This window comes from Rhinolophus sinicus, chromosome 8 (genome assembly GCF_057876585.1).
Source record: "Rhinolophus sinicus isolate RSI-liver-muscle chromosome 8, RSI-T2T, whole genome shotgun sequence".
Lineage (NCBI taxonomy): Eukaryota > Metazoa > Chordata > Mammalia > Chiroptera > Rhinolophidae > Rhinolophus > Rhinolophus sinicus.
The window spans coordinates 53,956,390-53,980,864 of record NC_142508.1 but is presented as its reverse complement, the minus strand read 5'-3'; the positions used below and the strand labels follow the sequence as shown (position 1 = coordinate 53,980,864).

Genomic DNA, 24,475 nt, shown 5'->3' with positions numbered 1-24,475 from the left:
CAGGGAGATCTCCAGTAAGAATGGAATAAATTGGAGATTGATTTCTGCAGTTCCATTCATTTGCAGAAATTTGCAGACAATTAAGCTGTCGCCCTGCAGGGTAGGTAGTAGCTGCTCCTTTTAGCCAGAGGCTGATTGAGATTTGCTGCTATCTCCCTCTGCCAGCCTTAGAGTTGTGATTCTCCAGTTACACTTGAGTAACCAGGACTGAGGAACTCTCTCCAGGCACAGACCTGGCTGAAATCACCAGCAGCAGCTCTGGGGAGGCGAGTAGTATCAGCTTAGAGCAGAGGCTCTGGGGTCACAGGTTCCTGCCTTCCCATGTCTCACTTAAGAGCTAAGTGACTTTGGATGAGTCTCTTATGTCTTTGAACCTCAGGAAAAGTAGCATGGTGGTTCTACCTGCCAGCTGTTGAGTGGATTAAATGAGATAGTATTACAGTGTGCCTCGATGATTCCTGGCACATACTAACCACTCCGTACGTGGCAGTATTTCCTACGGCAGGCATGGTGAGTCCAGAACCAGGGTGCCAAGTGAATCTTAGCGTTAGAAAGATGAGAAAGAAACAGGCTATGGGATTTGAGACTTGAGTCTAAACCACAAACTTCAAACTCTTCAAGGGAATCATTCTCAGGATCCTTCAACCTTACATGGAATTCAAATGCAAAGCGTCACACCTGTGCATGAAACCAGGGAGGCCCCTCACTGGGTGGGCAGCACATCTGACCTTACCACGAGCTGCAGGACTGTCCACAATCAGCCCGGGCTGACTGTCGCACCCTGCCCTGCCCTCCCTTAGCTCCATGCTTTGGCCAGAGGGATGCTTCCAGCCTCTGCAATGGTTTGCCTTATGAAAATACCTCCTCTTTCACATGATTTTGCCCAAAAGTCATAAAAGTAGGAGAGAGAACAAAGACAGAGTCGTGTGCTTCTTTATAAAGTGGTTGCTGTTTTTGTTTCTTTTTTCCTCTCCCTCTCATTTATTACCTGATGGAAAGACAGAAACTAGAAGGGCAGAGGGAGGAGGAGGAAGGCATATGAGTCCTCTGGCCACATCTTGCCTGTTTGAATGTTGGCTCATGCAGACCCTCTGACTGGTGGCAAGACAGGTCCGAGCTGTTTTCTGGCCTTGTATTCAGTGTGAAGAGAGCAGGGTTGTTCCTCTCAAATCTCACCAGTTTCTTGGAGTGACCAGCTGGAAGACTTTTAAGCCCTCAACCGGGTGTGGTGGGAGCGAGCAGTAGCCACCAAAACATGGTTAATGGTCATAGGCTGGGCCACACCTTTCTGTCCCCCTTCCCTTCGGGGGCTCCTTGCCCAGTGAGTCTACTCCAGGCACCTGGAGGTGATGGATGTCGTACGTGGGCTCCCTGGGGACAAACCTTGTGACTCAGAGATCTGAGTGGAGGAGGTTTATTGTAGAGGGATCTCGGCAGCCATTCCTGTGGGGGAGCGAGGGCAGCGGATGGGGCAGTGGAAGAGGTTGACTGAGGAGTGTTGGACTGCAGTTACAATGGAGGTCTCAGCTATCCAGGACCAGCAGGGACTCTGGATGGCCCCTGAGCGTGGCCCCACCTGGGGGCCAGGCGGCTGGCCTTTACGTACCCCTTACGAGTCCATGCATGTCCGCTGCATCCCTTTCTGCTTGGCCATCTTCACATCAACTGTGAAATGCAGTCGGAGTCCATAAACTTATTGTGGGAACATATTTGTCATTCCCTTTTATGAACTGTCCAGAGAAGGCAAAATGTGTACAGACAGAAAGATTCGTGGTTGCCAGTGGCTGAGGCTTAGAATGGGGAAGTGACTGCATATGGACACGAGGTCTTTTTGGGATGACGGAAATGTTCTAAAATTAATTTGTGGTGATGACTGCACAATTCTGTAAGTTCTCTAATAATGATTGCATGGCACACCTAAAACAGGTGAATTTAATAGTACTTAAAATATACCCAAATAATACCTTTAACATACTGTGGGATAGAAAGAGGGTAGAGGGATTCCAGAGAAGGAAAGCTTATCCCGACTCTCCTTTTCCCAAAATCAAATCCTCAGATTTGCATTCTAGGAGAGAACCTCAGCATCCTGTGAAGACATGGTTGGGAAAAAGAAGAAACCCAACAAATAAACATGTCTTTCCTTTTGCCCATTAAAGTCTATTCTCCACAGCGTCCAGCATGATATATGTATTGCCAAAAAATGTATATATATTGTAAGAAAGGAAAAAACTATTAAAATTACGCTGATGGTAACCACTTTGAGCACCTCTTGTAACTGCAGAAGTCAAACGTGACTGTATTCATCTTTTGTTATCGGTATATATTGAATATTACAATTAATACAGTTTTTTTTCCTTTCTTAAAATGTGTACACATTTTTTGGCACCCTTTGTATATATAATATATGTATAATAAGTAATATATATATATATATATATATATATATATATATATATTATCGTAAGTGGTATTATGTCATTCCTCGGCTGAAAACCCTCCCGTGACGCACATCTCCTGCTGAGCAGAAGCCAGATTCCTGTCCCTGGTGTCTGTGGCTCCAGTGCAGGATCTGAGTTCATTTCCAGGACCCTGGCCTGTCTCCTCCCCCTCCAAGGGCTCTGGTCTCTGGGCTGCCTCTCTGCAGCTCACACGTGCAAGGCTGTGATGCTGCTGTTTGACAGTCTATCCTCCCGAGCCCATGGCTCCATCCCTCCTTCATCCTCCACTGTCACCTTCCCAGTGGGCCCTTTACCTGGTCGCCACCTAAACTGTCAGCATACACTTCTCTGCACACATTCAGTCACCTCCTTGCTTCTTTGTTCTCTTGGACCACGTGGGTTGCTCTTTCTCTGTTTACTGTTGTCTCCTTCTAGAATGTGAGCTCCATGAGGGCAGGCAACTTGGCTGTCTTGTGCACTGCACTGTGTCCCATGCCTACGATTACTCCTGGCAGGGAGAAGGGATCATAGGGAGTTTGGGAAGAAATGAATGAATGAATGAATGAATGAATACGAATACATTCTTTCTCCCCTTTTCACATTCTTCATTTTTTCTGCCTTTTTCTGCCTTTCCCCACCTTTCCCTCCCACCCATCCTCACAGTTTCAGGGTCTCCCCTTTATCTCCAATGTGTTCTTTGGGACTGTGTAAAGTCGTGCCCCCAGGTATCATGAAACTTACTTTTAATGTGCTGCCAGTTTCTCCTGAGACTGAGAAATAGGGAGAAAGGCAAATGAGATTGTAAACCCAAATATCCTACGACAGAAAGATGAAGGCCTTGGTTAGTCTACAGGAGATCAGAGAGGTTTATGTAAGGGTGACAATTCTGTAATAAAATCCAGCACGAGTGAGGCTTCCCAAGGACACAGTTCTGCCCCTTTGACTTAAGTGAGATTGGATGAGGCTGCTGCAGGCCCCGGGCTGTTCCAGGTTCAAAACTGCTGACAATCGTTGCCCTGTGACTGCAGGGCTGTAGGGAGGGCCCCAGGGAGGCACGCGGCCAGGCCAGTCGCTCACTCTCCTTTACATGCTGTGTGTGTGTGTGTGTTGTGTGGGTGTAGGTATTGTATCTGTCCCTGGGCCTGGGCCTAGGCATGTGATGGGTGGCTACTGTGTGTGAATCTGTTCATGAGTGAGTGTGTGTGTCCCTATCAAGTGTCTTCTGAGTGTGTGTGTTCACATACACGTGTGCATGAGTGTGTTTTATGAGAGAGAATTTTGACGGCAGTGTGCACGCAGTGAGTGAAACTGGAAATCTGGAGGTGGCCGTGTGTCCAGGTTCGTCTCTTTAAGATCTGGCCTTAGGCCACCCAGGGCTGAATTACTCACTCTTAAAAGGGACTGAGCAGCTCATCTTCATTTCCTCGCCTCCGCTGCTCTGGTATTAATAAGACCCATCCTTCACTTGGTGCTGTTCTTTGGAGAGCGCAGACTACTTCCACGCACAACGTCGCATTTCATTCTGATAACCAAGAGCGCAGCAAATGATCCTCCTTTACAGATGAGCAATTCCCCTTAAACCTCTGTCCTCCTCCAGGAAAGCGGCTTCCATCCTCCTTTCTCAGGCTCACGGTGCTACTGACCCACTCCCTTCCCACCCGCTCCGGCACCCATCTCCGTTCCGCGTCTTCATTCCCCAAGCACTGCGTCTTCCTTCCTCCGACCCTTTCCTCCTCACGCCCACCCCCTTCCAGGTCTTCCTTTAACTGATGAACTTCTACCCATTTTTTTTCCTTTCCTTCTGGACCAAAGTCCTCACTTCTCATTGGTCCCTCTGGCTTTCCACCCTAACACACCCTCAAAGGAGCTTTTCCTAACAATCAATTACCTGTTCATCGCAAGCCCAAAGCCTCCTTCGAGTATTCAGCCTGTTGTGGGGACATCTGCATTGTGTAATGTGGCTGTGCACGCCTTCCCTTTTTGAAATTCTCATCTCTTCGTCCTTCTGTTCTTTTTTCCGTTGCCAACTAAACCTTCTGTGGCCTTGACTGGCCTTTTAGAAACCCATTGAATGGTCAAGTTCCTGCCTTTTCCCTCTGTATCTAATCTGGGCAGTGTCAGCTGCTCTGTCACATCCCGCCACTCTTCTCGTATATGGGTGACTGTGACACTTTTCTCCCTGATTCGTCCCTCCTTCCTGAATGCAACTCTTTATGCACCCTCTAGAAATCCCTGTTGGATGTCCAGTGGCCCCTGGAGGTCGACAAGTCTACACCAATGCGCATCTGTGCCCAGAGCTGCTTTTTTTCCTCTTTGCCCGCTATCTTGGTAATGGCAACACAAAAAGGCCCGGAATCCTAACAGCCTCTTTTATTACCCGTATGTTCTGGTCTTTCCCACATTCTATCTCCTCTTTCTATAAGCATCTCTTGAATTGGTCATATTCTTTTTATCCCCACTGCTTCTGTCTTGTCTTTCTGTGAAGTTATGGCCACAGTCAGGTGCATTCAGAGGCTTCACAAAATGGACACAACACACGCGCGCGCACACACACACGAGCATAACCATGGTTACACATACATGCCCAGATATGCATATCGTATATGATTGTCACTCAAGGCAGATACTATGGCTCCTAAATGGCCCCAGTCCCACAGAAGGACATAGCTTTAAAGCACAAAAAACTTATTAGCATGGATCCAATCACGGGTGGACACAGAAACAGAGATAGAGGTAGACGCTTGTCAATGAGCATGTAGTGATGGATATACACCTAAGTCACTGACAAAGAAAGAGGTGGAGCCAAAGACATAGAAACACAGTCATGGACAAATATTTGATCGAGGTCCCTGCTATTGTAAGGCAAAAGATTGAGAGCTGGACGACAAAGGAAGCCCTGGCCCAGCCCGCATGGTGGGCTCAGAGTCCCGTCCACGTGCAGGCATCGCTATAATCATCGCTCTGCCTCTCGCCTCCCTCCCTTCCAGGAGCTGTTTCCCACCCTGAGACTCCGAGCCTCCTTTTTCTATTCTTAGGCACATGAGACCCAGTTGCCAGAGTCAGAGAAATGAACTGACAGCTGCAGGCTTGGCTAGCTAGTGAGCTGGGAGCATACCAGCAGAAAAAATGGGGACTCAGGGACCTGGACACTCTGGGCACCAAAGAGGACACAAATATCACCCATTCACAGGCTTGCAAACACAAATAAACCCTTTACTGCAAACAATGGAAAGTTTGCTATTGATGATACAGTATACTTTTCATTACTTTAGAGACATTTACACATGTATTGCCATAATGAATTAAAGCCTACCTTTGCACTGTTACCGAGCTGAATCACCAGCCCCTTACATTTGCGTAGGACTTTAAATCTTTTTTTAAATTAGTTTCAGGTGTATGAAACAACATGATTAGACATTTACACACCTCAGAAAGTGATAACCCCAGTAAGTCTACTACATGTCTGACACCATACATAGCTGTTACATACCATTGACTATATTACCTATGCTGTACTTTACATCCCATGACTATATATATATATATATATATATATATATATATATATATATATATATATATATTTTATAGGTGACATTCAATATTATTTTATATTAGTTTTAGCTATTCAGTGCAGTGGATAGGTATTTATATAATTTATGAAGTAATCCCCTGATAAGTCTAGTATCCCTCTGACACCATACATAATTTTTACATTATTGACTATATTCCCCATACTGTATTTCATATCCTTGTGACTATTTTGTGACTACCAATTTGTACTTCCTCATCCCTTCCCCTTTCTCACCCAGCCTCTAACTCCCTCCTGTCTAGCAGCCATTAGTTTCTCTGTATCTATGAATCTATTTCTGTTTTGTTTGCTCATTTATTCTGTTCTTTAGATTCCACATATACATGAAATCATATAGTATTTGTCTTTCTCTGTCTGACTCATTTCACTTAGCATAATATCCTCTAGGTCCATCCATGTTATTGCAAATGGTAAGATTTCATTATTTTTTATGGCAGAGTAATGCTCCATTGCATAAATGAACCACAATTTCTTTATCCAATCATCTATTGATGGGCATTTCAGTTGTTTTCATATCTTGGCTATTGTGAATAGCACTGCAGAAAACATAGGGGTATATACACACACACATATATACATATATATATACACATATGTGTGTGTGTGTGTGTGTGTGTGTGTGTGTGTGTATATATAAAACTTACTAGCATGGATCCAACTATATATATACACACACATATATATAGTTTGAATTAGTGTTTTGAATTTCTTTGGATAAATACCTAGGAGTGGAATTGCTAGGTCATAAGGTAGTTCTGTTTTTCATTTTTTGAGGAACCTCCGTACTGTTTTCCATAGTGGCTGCACCAATCTGCAATCCCACCAACAGTGCACGAGGGTTCCCTTTTGCTCCGTATCGTCGCAACACTTGTTGTTTGTTGATTTATTGATGACAGCCATTCAGACAGGAGTGAGGTGGTACCTCACTGTGGCTTTTATTTGCATTTCCCTGATGATGAGTGATACTGAGCATCTTTTCATATGTCTGTTGGCCATCTCTTTGTCCTCTTTGGAGAAATGTCTATTCAGGTCCTCTGCCTGGTTTTTAATTGGATTATTTGTTTTTTCTGGTGTTGAGTTGTATGAGTTTTTTAAATAAATTTTGGATATTAACTCCTTATCAGAGGTATCACTGGCAAATATCTTCTCCCATTCAGTAGTATATCTTTTTATTTTGTTGATTTTTTTTTTTTTTGCTATGCAAAATCTTTTTATTTTGATGTAGTCCCATTTGTTTATTTTTTCTTTTGTTTCCCTTGCCCGGGGACATATATCAATAAAAATATTACTGAGGGTGATGTTGGAGAGTTTACTTCCTATATTTTCTTCTAGGAGTTTTATGGTTTCGGGTCTTACATTTAAGTCTTTAATCTCTTTTGAGTTTATTCTTGTTATATGGTGTAAAAAGGTGGTACAGTTTCATTTTCTTTGTATGTATCTGTCCAGTTTTCCCAGCACTGTTTATTAAACAGACTGTCTTTACCCCAATGTAAATTCTTGCTTCCTTTGTCATAGATTAAACGACCATATAGGCATGGATTTATTTCTGGGCTCTCTGTTCTGTTCCTTTGATCCGTGTGTCTATTTTTATGCCAGTACCATGCTGTTCTGATGAGTATGGCCTTGTGGTGTAATTTCATTTGAGGTCGCATGATACCTCCAGCTTTGTTTTTTCTCAGAATTGCAGGGGCTGTTTGGGGTCTTTTACGGTACCATATAAATTTTAGGATTGCTTGTTCTAGTTCTGTGAAATATGCCATTGGCATTTTGATAGGGATTGCGTTGAATCCATAGATTGCTTCCACAGCTTGTGGGGTGGGCCGGCCACTCAGTGGCAGAGAGTGCTCCAGGTGAGGCAGTACTAGCCACTCCAGGTGGGGAGCCAGGGTGTCACCAAGTGGTGTGCACATGTGGATTTTACCAAACCAATGCTGTCTCAGATTTGGCCCTTTGGGGAAGGGATTAAAATAGAAAAGATAGCAGCCTCCTGTGGGCTACATGTGAGGCAGGCTCCACCCAGGGATAGTGGCTGCTGTGTCTCCAGCCGTCATCTTGAATTCACATAATTCCTTCCCTCCTCTGTCTCTGGCGCCTTTTGCGTTGCCAACCCCCCGCCAGAGACCAGGTGAATGTTTGCAAGTGAGTGAGTCTATGTGCAGCCCTTGAAAAGGGTGTCTGGGTTTCCAGCCACCTTTCTTCTCACCAGGACGGACATACAGAGTCCTTGCGGATTTTCACTGCCAGATGCTGTGGGAACTCCTCTTCCTGGCGTGGGACCCCAGGGCTAGGGAGTCTGTGTGGGACTGGGACGCCTCCGTCTTCAGGGGGTGGGGAACGTTTGCCATTGAGGTGTCCCTCCCAGTGCCCAACCACTATCTGTGAGTTTGGGGTCAGCCCATTTTGCATCTCCACCCCTCCGACCAGTCTTGATGTGGCCCCTTCTTTATATCTTTAGTTACAGGGGTTCTGTGCAGCTAGGCTTCCGATGATTCTGAAGGTTGATTGTGCCATAATTTATTTATAATTTTGGTGTGACCCTGGGATGCAGTAGGCACAGCATTTACCTGATCCACCATCTTGGACCCAAAAGGACTTTAAATCTTTTCAAAGTGTTTTCCTGAGTGTTTTTATTATTTCAAATAAGATTCATATACTGCACATTTTTTACATACCTTCTATTCTTTTCCTATCCCCTAATAAACCAACAGAATCTTCACAGATGATACACATCAGTGTTTTATGAATATATTCCACTCTGTTTTCCATTGACTTCTCATTGTCTGTTCCATACTCTCTATGCTGTTATTTACTTAGTTGGGTTGGTATATATAGGTGTCAACACACACACACACACATACATAATGTTTTTTTGCTTGGTGGGTTGTTGTTGTTTTAATTATTCTTTGTTCTCACTCTCTCTTACATATACACTCTAGTTTTCTGCCTTTGCTTGAATATTGATTCTTTGGTCTTCTTAGAGACCAAACAGTGTTTTGTTTGGACGCATTCATTAAGATTTCAAATATTGTTTTTCTATGTTCAATATAGTTTATATAAATAGAAGATGTCCAATATGGTATTCTATATTTTCCTACCCATTTTAGTCTATATATATTCTCTCTGCTAGCTAGGTGAACTGGAGCAACCGACATAACCACTCTGAATTTGATACTCCTTATTGGTTTGGGGAGGTGGGGCTAAGATCCACTTGGGAATTGTATTGCAAATATTAGAGCAGACACATGTAATGTGCCAAGCACATTGCCCAATACACACTTAATAAATTGTTACTATTATGTAGTTTGTGACGGCGATTGTGGGAGTGCTCAAATGGTGATAATGTGGTTAGAACAGGGTCTTTACAACTGACTGTTGCAAAGTGCTTAAGAGTGTCTCCCACTCAGGGACTCACTTTTCCTTGGTCCTGTGGTTGAACGTTTAGTTTGTTTGCCACTGTCGCCCTTTGTAAGTAATGTCTCACCAAACATCTTCCTGCATATGGTTTTATTTTCCTTTGAATTTAGTGTCTGTATTGCTAGGAGTGAAATTAGAGAGTGAAGGGATATGCACATTAAATATGTATATTTAACCCTGATAGATAAATATTGTCAATTGCTTTTCACAAGAATACCATCAGTTTTCTCTCCCACCAAAATCAAGAGAAAGATTCTTTCTAGAAGCTTCCATAGCCTTAGCTAATCTTATTTCTAGTGTGACTTTCCTTATGTAAATTTTCCTTTAAAACTATGATATATATATATATATATATATATATATATATATATATATATATATATGTATATGTGTACATATATGTATATATGTATGTATACGAGGTCGGACAAGTAAGTTCATGAATTCATCTTAGCAAAAGTGCTACATACCTCATTGCTGAATGTCATTATGGTTACCTTCGAAGTACTCCCCTTGGAAAGCTATGCACCGACACCAGCGCCTCGTCCATTCTTCAAAGCAATTTTGGAACTCTTTATCTGGAATGGCCATCAGAGCTGTCATCACATTACCCGTGATGTCCTGAATATCATCAAAATGTCTTCCTTTCAATATTTCCTTTATCTTCGGGTAAAGAAAGAAGTCATTGGGGGCCAGGTCAGGTGAGTAGGAAGGGTGTTCCAATACAGTTATTTGTTTACTGGCTAAAAACTCCCTCACAGACAGTGCCGTGTGAGCTGGTGCATTGTCGTGATGCAAGAGCCATGAATTGTTGGCGAAAAGTTCAGGTCGTCTAACTTTTTCACGCAGCCTTTTCAGCACTTCCAAATAGTAAACTTGGTTAACTGTTAGTCTAGTTGGTACAAATTCGTAATGAATAATCCCTGTGATATCAAAAAAAGGTTAGCAATATCGTTGAACAAGTTTATGAACTTAATTGTCAGACCTTGTATGTCTATATATGCATGGTGTATACATACAGATGTATACCATATGTACATACATAGACATACACATATATTTTATGGGGCATGTGTCAGTGTTGATATTTAAATATCATTTGTCACATGATTTTGATAGGAACCTGTTGTACACAGTTTCAGATGCATACCTTTGATGATACATTAATTCATACATGGCATTGAATAAGACTGGTTTATATTTTTTAAATGACGTTCTATTTTCAGTTTTCTTGCAGTCCTCTGATCAGATCAAGGAGAAAGTCTCAGCTTGCTGCTAACAACATTTTGACGCCCCTCTACCCCTTTCTTATCTCCCCTTTTACAAAGAGGAGCTTTTTTTCCTGGAGTTTCTAGCTCAAATTTAGTAACATCATTTGGTCCCCAATATGTTTATTTTCATGTTTTCCTACTTTCTATAAAGAGCAATACTGTTACTTTATTTAAAATATTGATAAAGAGGGATTTTTTTGCACACGTTTATTTAATTAGAAAGGTGAGTCACAGACGGGGCAGACATCCTAAAAGTGATGTTCCAGTGATTGAAGTTGGGGACACACTGTGTAGGGAGTGCATCAAAACAGCCCTCCTACTGACAATAATAACAAATGGTCCTTGAATAAACATTGACTACAAGCCTCCATAATGCCCGACAGTTTGGAACTTTGTGATTGCCCTTCATCCCTGTTCACTTGTGTGTGTAAGAGCCTTGCAGTTGGCCATGAGACGAGTCATTTTTATATCCAGTGAGTTCTATGGGTTTTGACCAGGTGAGTAATCTCCTCACTTGGCAGATAAAGAGCGGGAATATACGAGCACGCAAGGATGTATAAATCAAGACTGGCATTGTGAATAGAATGATTCAGAAAATGGAATTAAATAGCGTAATGATAGTCATTGAGAATCACAATGTCAGCTTTCGTGTAATTCTAAGGATGTACTTGCTAATGCTAATGAGGTTTGATGGAATAAAATGAACAGTGTCCAAACAGCTGTGTGCCTTCACAACAAAGGAACCATGTCTCGGAGCAGACCGATACATCCGCTCCATGGGGGATGCTGGTCAATTGATTTTGTTTTGTTTTTTTTCTCTCTTTTAGGATATATTTAAATTTGCAAGAACTTCTCCAGTCCCAAGACAAAAGAGGTCCATCGTGGTATCTCCCATCTTAATTCCAGAGAATCAGAGACAACCTTTCCCAAGAGACGTTGGCAAGGTAAGTCAGGAAAAAACGCAAATGACAGAAGCATGTTTTTGTTAAGAGAGGAGCATGCATGAGACAAGCTGACTGACTGGGTCATCTGCTGGAACTGGCCTCGGTTCCTCTATGACAAGAGGCCAAAGTGTTTTGACAAAAAAAAAAAGTCGAAAGTTATTGAACAACAGTAAAAGAGGAAGTTGCAAAAAACAATAGTCACAGCTTTGAATATCATGATCCGGAGATCTGTGTGGTAGGTCATGATGCTGACGTCATCACAAGGGTGTTAGTGGTTAACACATAGACGGGGTGCTTTTATAGATGATGTCAAGGCAACCATCCAGGTAAGTTCTCTCTCTACAGTGGTGTGATGATACGTGTGGCCTTTTCATTTGGATCCAAGTTTTCAAATGTGTTGTTCTAGGAGCACCATTGGATAAGCTTTCTAAAAATTAAACCAGATCAAAGGAACTAAATCATACCAACCAGATCCAGAAAACACTGTTGCATAAATCAAGACAAAAACTTTTCTGAGAAGTACTCCCAGTTAAATCAACAGAAATACTGATGCTCCCTGATCAACACATTCTATTCCAATAGGAGAGTCGACATGGAGAATCCAGTTTTTGCCAGTTTGTATTTTTTGGTGAACTTGACATTTGAACAGTAGCTCTCCGTTGAATGAATGATCTCAACGACTGGTGCTGTTGGACTGTTTATTCATTCATTAAATGATTAAGGAGGACCTGTTACATGCTGGACTCCGAGACTGGGATTGGGTGACTATGGGTGTGAACAAGCATACAAGTGCCTGTCGTGATAGAGCTTGTGTTGTTGTGGGGGGAACAGACATTTCAATGAGCAAATAAATAAACAAGGAAATTGCAGAGGACAACAAATGCTTTGAAAAACAGAAACAGGGTGATGCGAAAAAGAGTAAATGGCAGGAACAAAGAGTAGAGGGAGGAGGGAATCTGTACACAGATGGCTGGAAAAGACTAACTTGAGCTGCTGACCCTCGAGTGGCGATTGGAAGGATGAGAAAGGGGCAGCCCTGGGAAGGAAGGTCTGGGTCAACTGCATTCTTGGCAGTGAGAACTGCATGTGAGAAGCTTGGCAATGGGAAAGAATGGGACGTATTTTAGGAGAAACATGGCTGGTTGACTACCATGCAGTGAGCAGAGGAGACTGGTAAAAATTGATGTCAGAGCAGCTAGCCTGGCATAGGGGCCTGGAAGCCATGCTCAGGAGTGGCATCTTCATGGTGTGTGCAGCAGGGAAAGCATTGGAAGGTCTTCCCGGGGTGTGTGTATGTGTGTGTGTGTGTGTGTGTGTGTGGTGTTTGCTTTGAAAGATACTTCCGGCTGCCCAATAGGGTGTTATTTGTGGGAGCAGAATGGTAGGAGGAATGGACAGAGACAGGCTAAGAGGTTGTTTTTACAGCAATCTGGGAGAGAGGCGAGGGTGATTTGGACTATTGGAAATCTACTTCTATTGAAAACTAGAAGCACCAATGATCAATATCCTCATAATCACCATATTTATGATTTTGAACGACCACTGTGCCAGATGTCGATCTGTAAGCAAAACCTTGCCAGGAGTGCAGGATATGATATAAAAGGAAGCTTTTAAGGGGCTCGTGAGTCCTGCCGCTTTGGGCAGCCCTAGCCACTGCGGTGGCTATCGGTAGTTTTCCCTGAAGCCAACCCTGGCAATTGCCAAGGGACCGGAGTCCTCAAGTCTGCAAGACTCTGCCCCAAACAGTTTCTGAGGCACAAGTGGGGTGCTTGTTATTTAAGCCTGGTGTTCTCAGTCCTCACTGTGCCTCAGAATCACCTGTGGGCAGTTCAGCTACAGATGCCAGGCTGCACCCTCAGAGACTGATTCAGCTGGTCAGGGGCTGAGAACCAAGCATCAGTACTTTCTAAGATCTTGTGTAATTCTGATGTGCAGTCCAGGCTGAGGACCATGGACCTAAGCCAATCCTACTCCAAGGGTGGCCGTGAGCCAGCAGCATCAGCCTCCTTGGTTGCTTACTAGACATGTACATTCTCAGGTCTCACCCCAGAACCACTGAACCAGACCCTCGTGTAACGAGACCAGGAGTCTGGGCATGCCTTTAGATGATTTTGATGCACAATCAAGTTTACAAAGGTCTGGTCTAAAACACGTGCCCCTGTGCCGCCTTCCACTAATAGATAATGTATTCAGTATGGAGATTCAATTCCATTAATTAAGTTATAACAAGGGTGGTCATATACGCAAGTTGCTTGGAAAATTGGTTGTCCTGGCATAATTGTTATTGTCATGAGCAACACCTTTCCTGTTAAGCATGGCCAGATTTGAGCATTACGTGGTCATCCTAAAGCTGGTCATCCTAAAGCTTCCTTCAATCCCACGTTTTCATCCCCCTGAGTATATTTGAATAGTTTGCATAAGACTCTTTCCTTGAGCTACATAATGGGTCAGTAAGTGTGCAGCTAACTAGGGATGTTCTTCTGCATTGCTTCTTACTTGTCACAGCCTCAAAACACAATGTTGTTCCCCAACTGAGGATTCATCTCTGCTTAGCCCCTCATGTACAGCCCACGTGGGCTCTCAACCTGAATTCTCTACAAATCAATTGCTTTTCTAAATGTGATAGCCTACTAACCTTGCAATGGGTGAAATCCTCCCAAACCTCCAGGTGGTTTTTGCAGAATAACTGCACTGCCTTCCTAAAACTGCTTGTTTCCCCATGTTTTTGATGCCTTTGAAGGCATACTTTCTCTCTTTGTGCTTCCTTGCTTTTGTTCATTCATCTTATCCTTTTCTTTATATCTTTACTCATTGTCAACTCCATCAGGAGCTGACAAGCAATGCTCTGTGGAGCTGTGACAGCTTATAGGTGTCTTCAGTGAACGCTGGGGAGGTGGGGAGAAGGGAAAAAACACCAAAGAAGCGCGGCTGTAGCCTCCACATGTCATCCTCACCTACCAAACTGTCTGGGTCAAGGCAGCTCTAATTTTATAAATATTACATACCAGACTTCAGTGTAGAATGTCATTTGAAGAGATTCTGTGGTTATAAAAGGATAAAGACACTTGTCTCACTTTGAGTTCCGCGAGACAAGCATTCAAATGCCCGTAGTTTCTTTAGGAGGTGAAGAGAATGCTGGTAAGGGGGTGAGGAAGTAAGACACGGAAGGGAAGCACTCGCTGAGAGGCCAGTTTATCAAGGCAACTGGCCCTCTGAGTGAATGGATTGTAATTCCATTGGGAAGTGCTGGGAAATGGCATAGAGCGCACTCAGGGTTATCCACGCCAAGGGAAGGGGGCTGGGGTACGTACATGCCAACCCCACCAGTCTGGTTCAGGGCCACTCCTAGAGTGGCCTGCCCTGTGCTCTGCACACAGGCACAACGGCTTTCTGGGGTTTGGGGGAGACCTTCAGGCAACAAACCACATGGCAGCTAGAAGTCTGCAGGTATGCACCCAAAAGGTGAGGTCCACGGGACAGGACAGGGCACTTTGGACAGGACATCACTAAACTTGATATACGTCCTTTTGATTTGCAGGCTAGGTTTTCTCTGTCTTTGTCTCATCCTCTGTCCCCCCCTCATTTTCTGGACTACCTTTGTTGCATCTCATACCTTTGAAACCAGTTGTACTTGCCTCTCTTCGTTAATAAGTCCTCGCTGTATCCCAGGAGGGAAAATCTCTGAAATTCAACCCAGTTCACGTCAACAAGCATATATTCAGCTTCTGCTGTTTACAAGGCATTGTGCTAGAGGCTGAGGATTTAGTAATGAAGGGAAAAAATCCTTGATCTTGGAAGATTACAGCAGAGTGGGAAAAAATCATCACAAATTTATTGTTTGTCCAGTACTGTAAATCATAAGCAATTTTCATCTATTATGCTGAATTCTCATAATAACAGCACCATGAGGATTATCTCCTAATGAGCCAATGAGGGTAATGAGACTCAGAGGAGTGGAGTAACCTGTCCGAAGTCACACAGTGCCTTTAGAGCCGAGACAAGCTATGTAACAAGTCTTTGAGATTTCAAAGTCTGTGTTCTTAACCGATATGCTTTGGGCTAAGTGCAATCTGAGAATTCTCTTCCATGGAATGAAATATCCTTGCTGAAAATTGTTCTCTTTAAAACAGCATTAAAATTAAGTTTCTTTGAAACCAAAAAACATTTTGGACTGAGGGATGATTAATGGATAGACGTATGAGAAAACAAGTAATAGTAAATTGGTAATAGTAGAATCTAGGTGATGGCTGAATGGTCGATAGCTATAAACTTCTTTCTACTTTTCTATAATTTTTTCCCAAAGCTGGGAAAAAAATTAAATTTAGCCAAATGTAAAATTATGATAAACAACACAAGAGTTGCCATGCTGGCACAAAAGTACCTTTTTGTTTGTTTTGCACCTCAAGAGGGTGAATGCAGAGTAAGTACCCGTTTCTTTATTTTCTTTTGTCATATTTTATCAAAATCTGAATTCCTTTAAGGAAAGGAGGCCCATATACTAAAGGGGAAAGACATCAAAAGCAAGGTGCTTCCTGGAATTAGCCCTCCATGGGAGTTTTTCTCAGTTCAGGGTTGTACCATGTAGAATTGCATATTCACGGAAAGGTTATGCAGGCAGCTCTAGGGATTAGACAGAGTTTTGACTGATGCATAATTCATCTATCTGCCAAAGAAATTAATTGGTAAGTAGCTACATTACTAGAATTTGGGGGCTGCTTTTCTATCATATCTCTCAATGTTTCTGAAAAAAGGATAAAACACCCAGTCATGAGCACACTTCCCCAAACCTGTGATTTCCTTCCCATTTTTGAATTCTAGGCAGTATGGAGGATCTGGGAATGTGTGCCCTGGCAAGAAATGCGTAGTTCCTAATGTGTGCCTTTTTTCCCCCCTCTCCCTTCAAAGTATGACAATTTCAAAATTTGGGCCATAAATAATTTCTCAGTTTTATCAACTTTCACTGATAAATATTTGATGGCATCTGTAGAGAATTTTGAGTTCTTGGACCCGATTGATTGAGAGCAGGGGACTTTAAATCTGTGAAAAAGCAAGAAGGTCTTTGGGAGACGTATTTTATTCTGTTTTATATTAAGTTTGAAAGACAAGCCATTTATGAAATGCTTATTAGAGATTCTACTTTCATCACAAACCCTTTTCATCAAAACCAATGAAAATACATTTACTGAAAATCCTTTTTTTATACCCCCTATAAATTGGTAGAATGGGGCTTCCGAAGGACATCTTTAGCCCAGAATGGAAGAAATAGATAATTAGGCCATGTGCTCTTTGTAAAAGGAATCAACATAGATCATTAGAGCAAATCGTGAAAACCACTGAACCAGGACTGGGCTTTGATTGTGTCATGAATGTCAGTAATACATAAGGGTGACTTATGGCAGTTCGTAAATATTCCTCAGAGCTTTGGACATATGACTTCTTAGAAGCCTCTCCAAACACTCTATACTTCTCATTTATGCCCACCTCTGCAAATGGGTGCTAAGGATCTAATGGCCTTACAATTAAACATGTTTTCCTCTGTGTACTCGTTATTGGCATCACTTGAAGAACCCACAGGTGCCCAGCTGCATCCCCAGAAGCTGGACCAGTCAGCTGATACTGACCCCCAGCCCTGCTCCATCTCACCCTCCGACTGAGATGTGGGCTTAGCGTCCCTTGCTCCATTGCTCCACCATTCGTATCCAAACCTACCAACACGCCTCTTCTCAGAAATTTACATATTTTAGTGTCCTCCTGTTAGAACAACTAGCAGTCTTATTCAATAAGTAAAACTTACCATTGACTAATGTATAAGAGAGAGATTTGAATGTAGGGGATCCAAGATGTCCAGAAGGTCATTACTCAAAAATTCTAGTTAAGATGAACTGCGGGAGTTATTTCTACACTCAGCAGAGCCACTTGTAACATATGCCTTTCCTATCCATGACTTTGAACTCTTTCCTCCTCCCTGGACACACTCACTGTCTTCATCCTCACTCCATAGAGACTGCACCATTTACATTCTAAGGCTGCACTGTCCAATGGAGTGTGTCCACCATTGCAGAAAGCTCCACATCCACACCATCCAATATGGCAGCCACTAACTGCATGTGGCTACTGAGCACTTGAAGTGTGGCTAGTGCAACTGAGGAACTGGATGTTAATTTTTTATTTAAATTTAATTTTCATTTAAACTTAAGAACTACTACTTGATGCGATTATTGGAACCACTTGGCATGTGAATCTACCTTTTGAACTTTAAATTTTAATCTAAATACAGATGAATTTCTTTTGCTGAAAATGTGATGTCCAAATTGAGGTATAAGTGTAATATATCACATAGGATTTCAAAACCTTAGTAAACACACAAAAAATAGAAAATATCTCATTAATAATTCTTATATTGATGTTATGTTGAAATTAAAATATTTTGTATATTTGATATGATTTAAATTAATCTCACGTGTTTCTTTTTACTTGTTTATAAGGTGGCTACCAGAAATTTTTAAATTATTCATATGGCTCACATTATATTTCTTTTGGGCAGTGCTGGGCTAAAGCTTATTTTTTATAGTCTCTACCATGAAATTTTTGCTTGATCTCCTTTACACGTTGTTTATAGTTCTTTGATGACACTGAACACATTTTGAGCAGCAACATAGTTTCTTTTGTATTTTTCTTATCTTCCCATTAACTATAATTCATCGAGTATAGCAGTTCAGTCCACTGCCTAACACACAGTAGGAACTCAAATATTCTTGGACTTAAATTCTAGTCAGGTGTATGGCTGGTTGAATAAGGCATTCACTGGTTACTGACTAATGAAAGTGATCATAGCCTGGTTGGTTGTTAGAATGGTATTAACAGACCATTATATGGTCAGACTGGCTATTTCCAGTCATTTTAATTGTCCACAATGGCACTGAGGCCATCAGATAAATAGCTTGGCAGTCAACCATTATGTCAGGTCATATAAGCATTCTTAGCAGATTGTGATAGATTTGGTGTTGATGGATTTTGTGCACGTGTGTGTGTGTGTGTGTGTGTGTGTGTGTGTATGTGTGTGTAGAGAGAGAGGAAGGAAGAGAGAATGTGTGTGTGCACTTGTATTTCTGGGTTTGCTCATATATACACTGGCATTTTAAATCCCCATAAATAAAAAATTGAAACTTTTATCTTTATTCACAACTAAACAGAGTTAATTCTAAATTATTTTGACTAAGTCTAATAAAAGCTTATATTCACCATTAGCAAGTGCTGCCCTCTTTCCACAAAATTTAATTAATGATAAGACATAATTGAGTTGTTTTGGTTCTTTGCCAAATGAATATCTATGCAAAAATGCCCTCCCTGATACACATCTAGCAAATAAAGGCATCTGAGCCTATGGAAGAAGCAATATTTCTAGCCCTGAGTTTATCCCCCTTTCAGTTCTCAGTTTAAACGTTTCTTAGGGCTTTATTGTTATATGCATTGGGCCCCAGACTGAATTTATATTTAATTATTTGCGAACATTAAAGGATCTGGCATTTCGGCTTGAATTAGTGCCCTAGAGGGAGGAGAGTTGAGGAATTTTCAAATTCAACTAGACTCTTCAACATCTAATGAGTGTCAGGATCTAAGCCAAACATGGCTACCCCTATCATTCTGTTTAGTTCTTACAACAACCCTAGAAAGTACTACTCCCGTTTCTCAGATAGGGAAGCTGACACTGAGAGAAATTAAGTTATTTGCCCAAGATAGTGGCAATGCTGATACTGACACCTAGGGCTCTTCAATGTCAAAGCAGTGATCTCTATACCATAACACATATAAATGTTTAATTTCCATGGGTCTTTGCTGTTTGCATTGTATGCTCACATGAATTGACATTTGACTAGTACACATACTTTCAGAAACCAGTATTAGACCCCTATTGTACCATTGAGGAAATTGAGCCTAGAGCACCATGCAGGACTGTCCACTTGTGGTACAAACTGAATTGTTGTATAAGATGAGTTCCTTCTGTGTTGCCACCTGCCATGAACCAGGGAGGGCTCTAGAGGTATTTCAAATCGCACATGGCATGGATTAAGGAATAGGCTTTACTGGAAAAAGACAATACATATAAGCCGATGGTCAGCCAAAAATGAGAAGGAGTCCTCCCGTTCCCCATCATCCCACAGAGAGGTATCCTAGGGCCTGGACAGAGAGCTGAACACATCATGTGGGTTTGCTAGGAGTGGCATTCTGCTCCCATGGTTCTCCCTTCTTAGTTGGCCACTTCAAATACAACCTTCTCAGTGGATGGATAATCAGACTGCTGCAGTTTGACAGCCTGAGCGCAGGTACCCAGATTTATAGGAGTTGTCTCAGATTCCAGATGCTCAAAGCCAGATGCCTTTGCCAGATACTGGCAAACTGGCTATTGGGGATCAGGGCAGCCCTGATTTGTAGTGTTTGCCACTTCCTTTGGTGTAAATACTCCAGTGGCCAATTTCAAGTGACTGACTTGAAAACTATTTGAATACTTAACAATTGGCTTTCAAGAAATGGTAGAAGCGGGCACCAGCATACCATTGACCTTGAGGCCCATGGAATGGGGTGCTGGATGGGATTGGGGATGCACTGACCCCATGGGGAGCAATGCTTGAGTGGAACGTCCAGCACGGAGAAGTGGCTTATCCATCCACCCATTCACCCAGGTTTTAACTAGTTTCTTGTCCAAGGTGAACATCAGGGGTCATTTTGAGCAACTCTGCTCCTTATATCACATTAAGTGACTTGTCACACAGCCAGGTGCAAGCTAGAAGCAGACCTTGAACCTTTACTCTTTCAGCCCTGCCATACCTCTCCTCTGAGTCAATCTCCTGGGGTTGACCAATTCAGTGACAATTGTCCCAATTCTACCTAGAAAATAAAAAAGGGAGAGAGAGAATTATCTGCAAAGTGTGGGGAAATGAGGTTCACGTCACAAACATTTATTTGATATGTGTGTGTGCACACGGAGTCAAGGCCGGAGGTCATGTCTTAGTTTAACAAATACCTCACATGTTGAGAAGCAAAAAAGGGCTTTCTTCCCCAGGAGAGGAAAGCCACTGCCTTGCTTCAGACAACGCATTTTTTGTTGGTATCTCTGCTGCCAACCCTGGTCAAAGGGAGCCACAAGGACTAAAAGTGAAAGCAGAAAAGGCCCACTTTGGTGTAATTAAGAGATGTCACTGCTCGTTTTTCTCGGTGGCAAGGCCACAGCTGACTCGCTCGATAAGGGCTGTGAAGATACAGGGCCCAGGGTCCCGTGGGGAATGGACTGGCCCTCGCATGGTTAGATTTCCAGTCCCAGCTTGGAGGGGGATTGAGGCAGAAACTGGATGGAGACAGAATCAGGCCACTACAGGGTTTTCTGAAAAGGGGAAGGAGTAAGCGGAGAACCCACCTTTGTTTCCTTTTCTACCTTGGAAGTAGCCCTGGCTTTCGAGTGGGATCATGAGAGCTAGACTAGCACTTGGGGTGGGTCCTGAGAACACTGCCTCCAGGCGTGGTGTTGGCCTGCCTCCGGACGTCATGGGGGATGTCATGGGCACAGAGACCCTTTGCTGCAAGTTCAAATGTTCCCATCTATGGGCGTTGTTGCATTGTGTGGTTTGGATCAGATGAAGAAAGAGCCTCAGCTTAGGCCTCTTGGGCAGGCAAACATCTGTCCTCGGCTGAAAGATTGGGTCTCTTTCATTTATTCATTCAGGAATATTTTTATCACACAGCTGTATGTGCCAGCGCATCCATTCGAGGGGAGACACAGAACTCTAAACGGGCAGATAAACACTACAACAGGGAGCTGTGGGAACGTGGAGTTGAGAGGCCGAGGAAGCAATTCCTAAGAGGATTTCTGCCTGGTTGATGGCTGTCAATAGGCAAAGTGAAGGCACGATGGAAAGACAGAGAGTTCTCCAGGCAGTGGGAAGAACTTGATCCAATCTCTAGAGGCCAGAGAGAGGATGGTGTGTCTGGAGAACTGAGAGGAACTGAACATGGCTATAATATAAGGAGAACTCATGAATAAAATTAGAGAAATAACCAAGAGTTAGGAGATGGAGAACCATAAAAACTACTTTGGGAAGTTTGCATCTTTTCTACAGGTGACAGAGGGTTAGAAATAGGGGAATGACATGGTCAGATTAGCGCTTTAGGAAGATTAGTCTAGTTACAGTGGGTCCTACCTGAAGAATGAGAAAACCAGGAGCAGGGGAGACCCAGGTAGAGGCTGTGACAACGGTCCAGGTAGACAGTGAAGGGCAGGGAAGAGCAGGGGGACTGAAGACAAGACACAGAGTCAAGATGTATTTTCAGGGAGAAAGGGTACCATCGGTGGGTGAGTGCATGGTGGGTGAGGGAAGGAAACAGGCGAAGGTGCCCTCTTAGCTGGGAACGTTATGCCTCCTTAGGATGCTGAAGAAAGCCACCCGGACTGAGCGTTTAGCTGTGCATCCGTGAACCTTTCATGAAACTGAAGCAGCTATTTAATCCTTCTCTCCAAAGTTTACTCTTTCCCCTTCCTTGAAATAAGAGAGAATTTCTCCTAGAGGAGACAAATCTACCTGCAGGTTATATAGATAGAGATGGACTTTCAGATGAGGCAGAGGGCTGTTCTTTTAGGGAACAGATTCACTTTGCAGCAGCGTCAGGCCTGTGGGAACACCAGAGTTTCAGATGTCCCTTGCTCATGCCTTCCTGGATCTGAACATAACCTTGCCCCGATGCATGCCCAGGAATTTTTGTTAGTCCTTTCTTGCTGTGATTTTTTTTTTTTTTCCCTGCCAGCTCAGAAATGCATAACAGCTGTGTTCACTGTTGGCTTTCTAGCCTCAAATTAATTCTAAATACATTTCTTCTTAGTAATTTCTTCTTTGAATCCGATGTTTGGCTACGTATTAGTATACACAATTCACAGGCTCTGTGTTGCTCAGTTTTTAGTTCATTTATTTGACAACTTGAAATTGCTCACAAGTGGTGCTTTTATTTTGTTATTTGCATCTGGAAATCATTCCTAACATGCTGTGAAATAAATCTGTCTTTTTTTTTTAAAAAAAAATAACTTTTCTCCCTTATTATAAGAATAATAGATGTTCACTGTAAGAACCTTAAAGAAAACAATATATATTTAACAACAATGTAAGAATTTCCCGCACTCCTCCGACTTGAGGTAACCACTGTGGACACCCCAGGGCAATGCTTCCCAACCTTACAGGGTGCACAGATCTGTGAGAACAGAGATTTCCGGCCTCATCCCCAGAGCTGTGGATTCCATAGGTCCGGGGTGGGGCCTGAGAATTCCCATTCTCACAAGCACCCCGGTGCTGCTGACGGCCCCCTAGTTCTGTGGCCTGCAGTTTGGGAAGCTCTATCCTAAACATGCAATGTCCAACATGACCATCTGGTACTTCTTGATTTTTCACTCACCAATGTCACAGAAATATCTTTCATATCCTCAAATGTCTTTCTTCAATGAAGTTTTGAAAGACTGGTACAGTATGCCATGGGTACCACTGTCATTGAGTTCCAGGGCTTCTTAATGTGGGGTCTACAGACCCCGCAGGGGTCCATGGATAGAGGGGTTCCCTTTGTAATGTGATGTATCTTTTTTTTTTTTTTTGCACTTAAAATATTCTGCAAAGGATGCCGCATGACATACCAAATGCCAAAGGAGACGACACAAAAATGGTGAAAACCTTTTATGCAATCCCCAATGACTAGCATTTTGTTGTTTCCATCTAACAGGTCCTAGTAGTAAATCATATTGCAGTGGCCATCACCACTTATAAATCTCTGCATAGATATGTATGTAAATAGGTATATCGATTGATTATTATACTAAACTTGAGGATTTTGTAGAGCTTCCTCCCTCCCAACCCCAGGGTCCGGAGGAGAAGTCAATCTTTAAGTCAGGCTTCTAGGAATTCTTGGCCAAAGCTAGGGAAACTTTCATGCTCTCAACAGGCTTTCATTTAATCTAATAGGTTATTTTATGAGCCAAAGAATGAAAAGTTTAGGGTCCCAACAAACAGACCTCAAGTCAGAGGATTTTCTAACTTTTCTTCTTTGCTAATCAAGGTGTTACTAAGAAGTATCAGATGTTAGCCACACTAGTCTCTCAGTCGTCTACTGGGGTGAATGGCTTCACACATCTGAGCTGCCCTGTGTTAGGTGGGACTGGCAATAATAATATTAATAATAGTAATAATAATAATAGACTAATTTGTGGTCAAGTTCCATGGATACAACTTGGTTACTACTTCTTTGTATTAAGGTTTCCCACCTCTTCCTGATAACGACATTGGTTTGGTCCAATCACAAACTTCTCTTCTCAGTTGGGTCTCTGACAGCCCACCTTCTTCTGTTATCTTTTAGAATTATTAATAAGTGGCCATCGTGCAAAAATCCTTAAGACATGGAACATGATAAACAATGACGCAAGAACACTTCATGATTTTTGTTTCTTCCCCTTGTTTCTACCTCCTGGGAATGCAATGACCCAACCTCATAATACCAAGGACCTCTAGCAACACATTATTTTTCAGATAAAGAAATATTTCCTCCATGATAAATGACCGAGTCTTGGCCTGCTGATGTACAGTTTGTAGAACAGACAATTTACACACCCATCCTCATCTGACACCCTCAATGAACCACTGACTGTCTGAAATGTCTCCTAGTCCCCTTCTGAAGTCAGAGGAATCCATCTTGAAAGTTTTGCTTCTCTTAGGCTGCATCTATATTTATCAACACTTCAGTCTTCTCTCAATTCAGAGAGATAATGGAACATTAATGCTGGAAGGAACACTG

The 24,475-nt window shown here is 42.6% G+C and overlaps 1 protein-coding gene across 1 annotated transcript in view; it reads left to right on the top strand.

Moving 5' to 3' along the window:
• CDH13 (cadherin 13) overlaps positions 1-24,475 on the top strand; it is a 985,128-nt gene that overhangs the window by 420,516 nt on the left and 540,137 nt on the right. Inside the window, exon 4 of the mRNA XM_019743731.3 lies at positions 11,543-11,659. Within this exon, the coding sequence (XP_019599290.3) occupies positions 11,543-11,659 (117 nt within the window). The remainder of the gene's footprint in view (positions 1-11,542; positions 11,660-24,475) is intronic.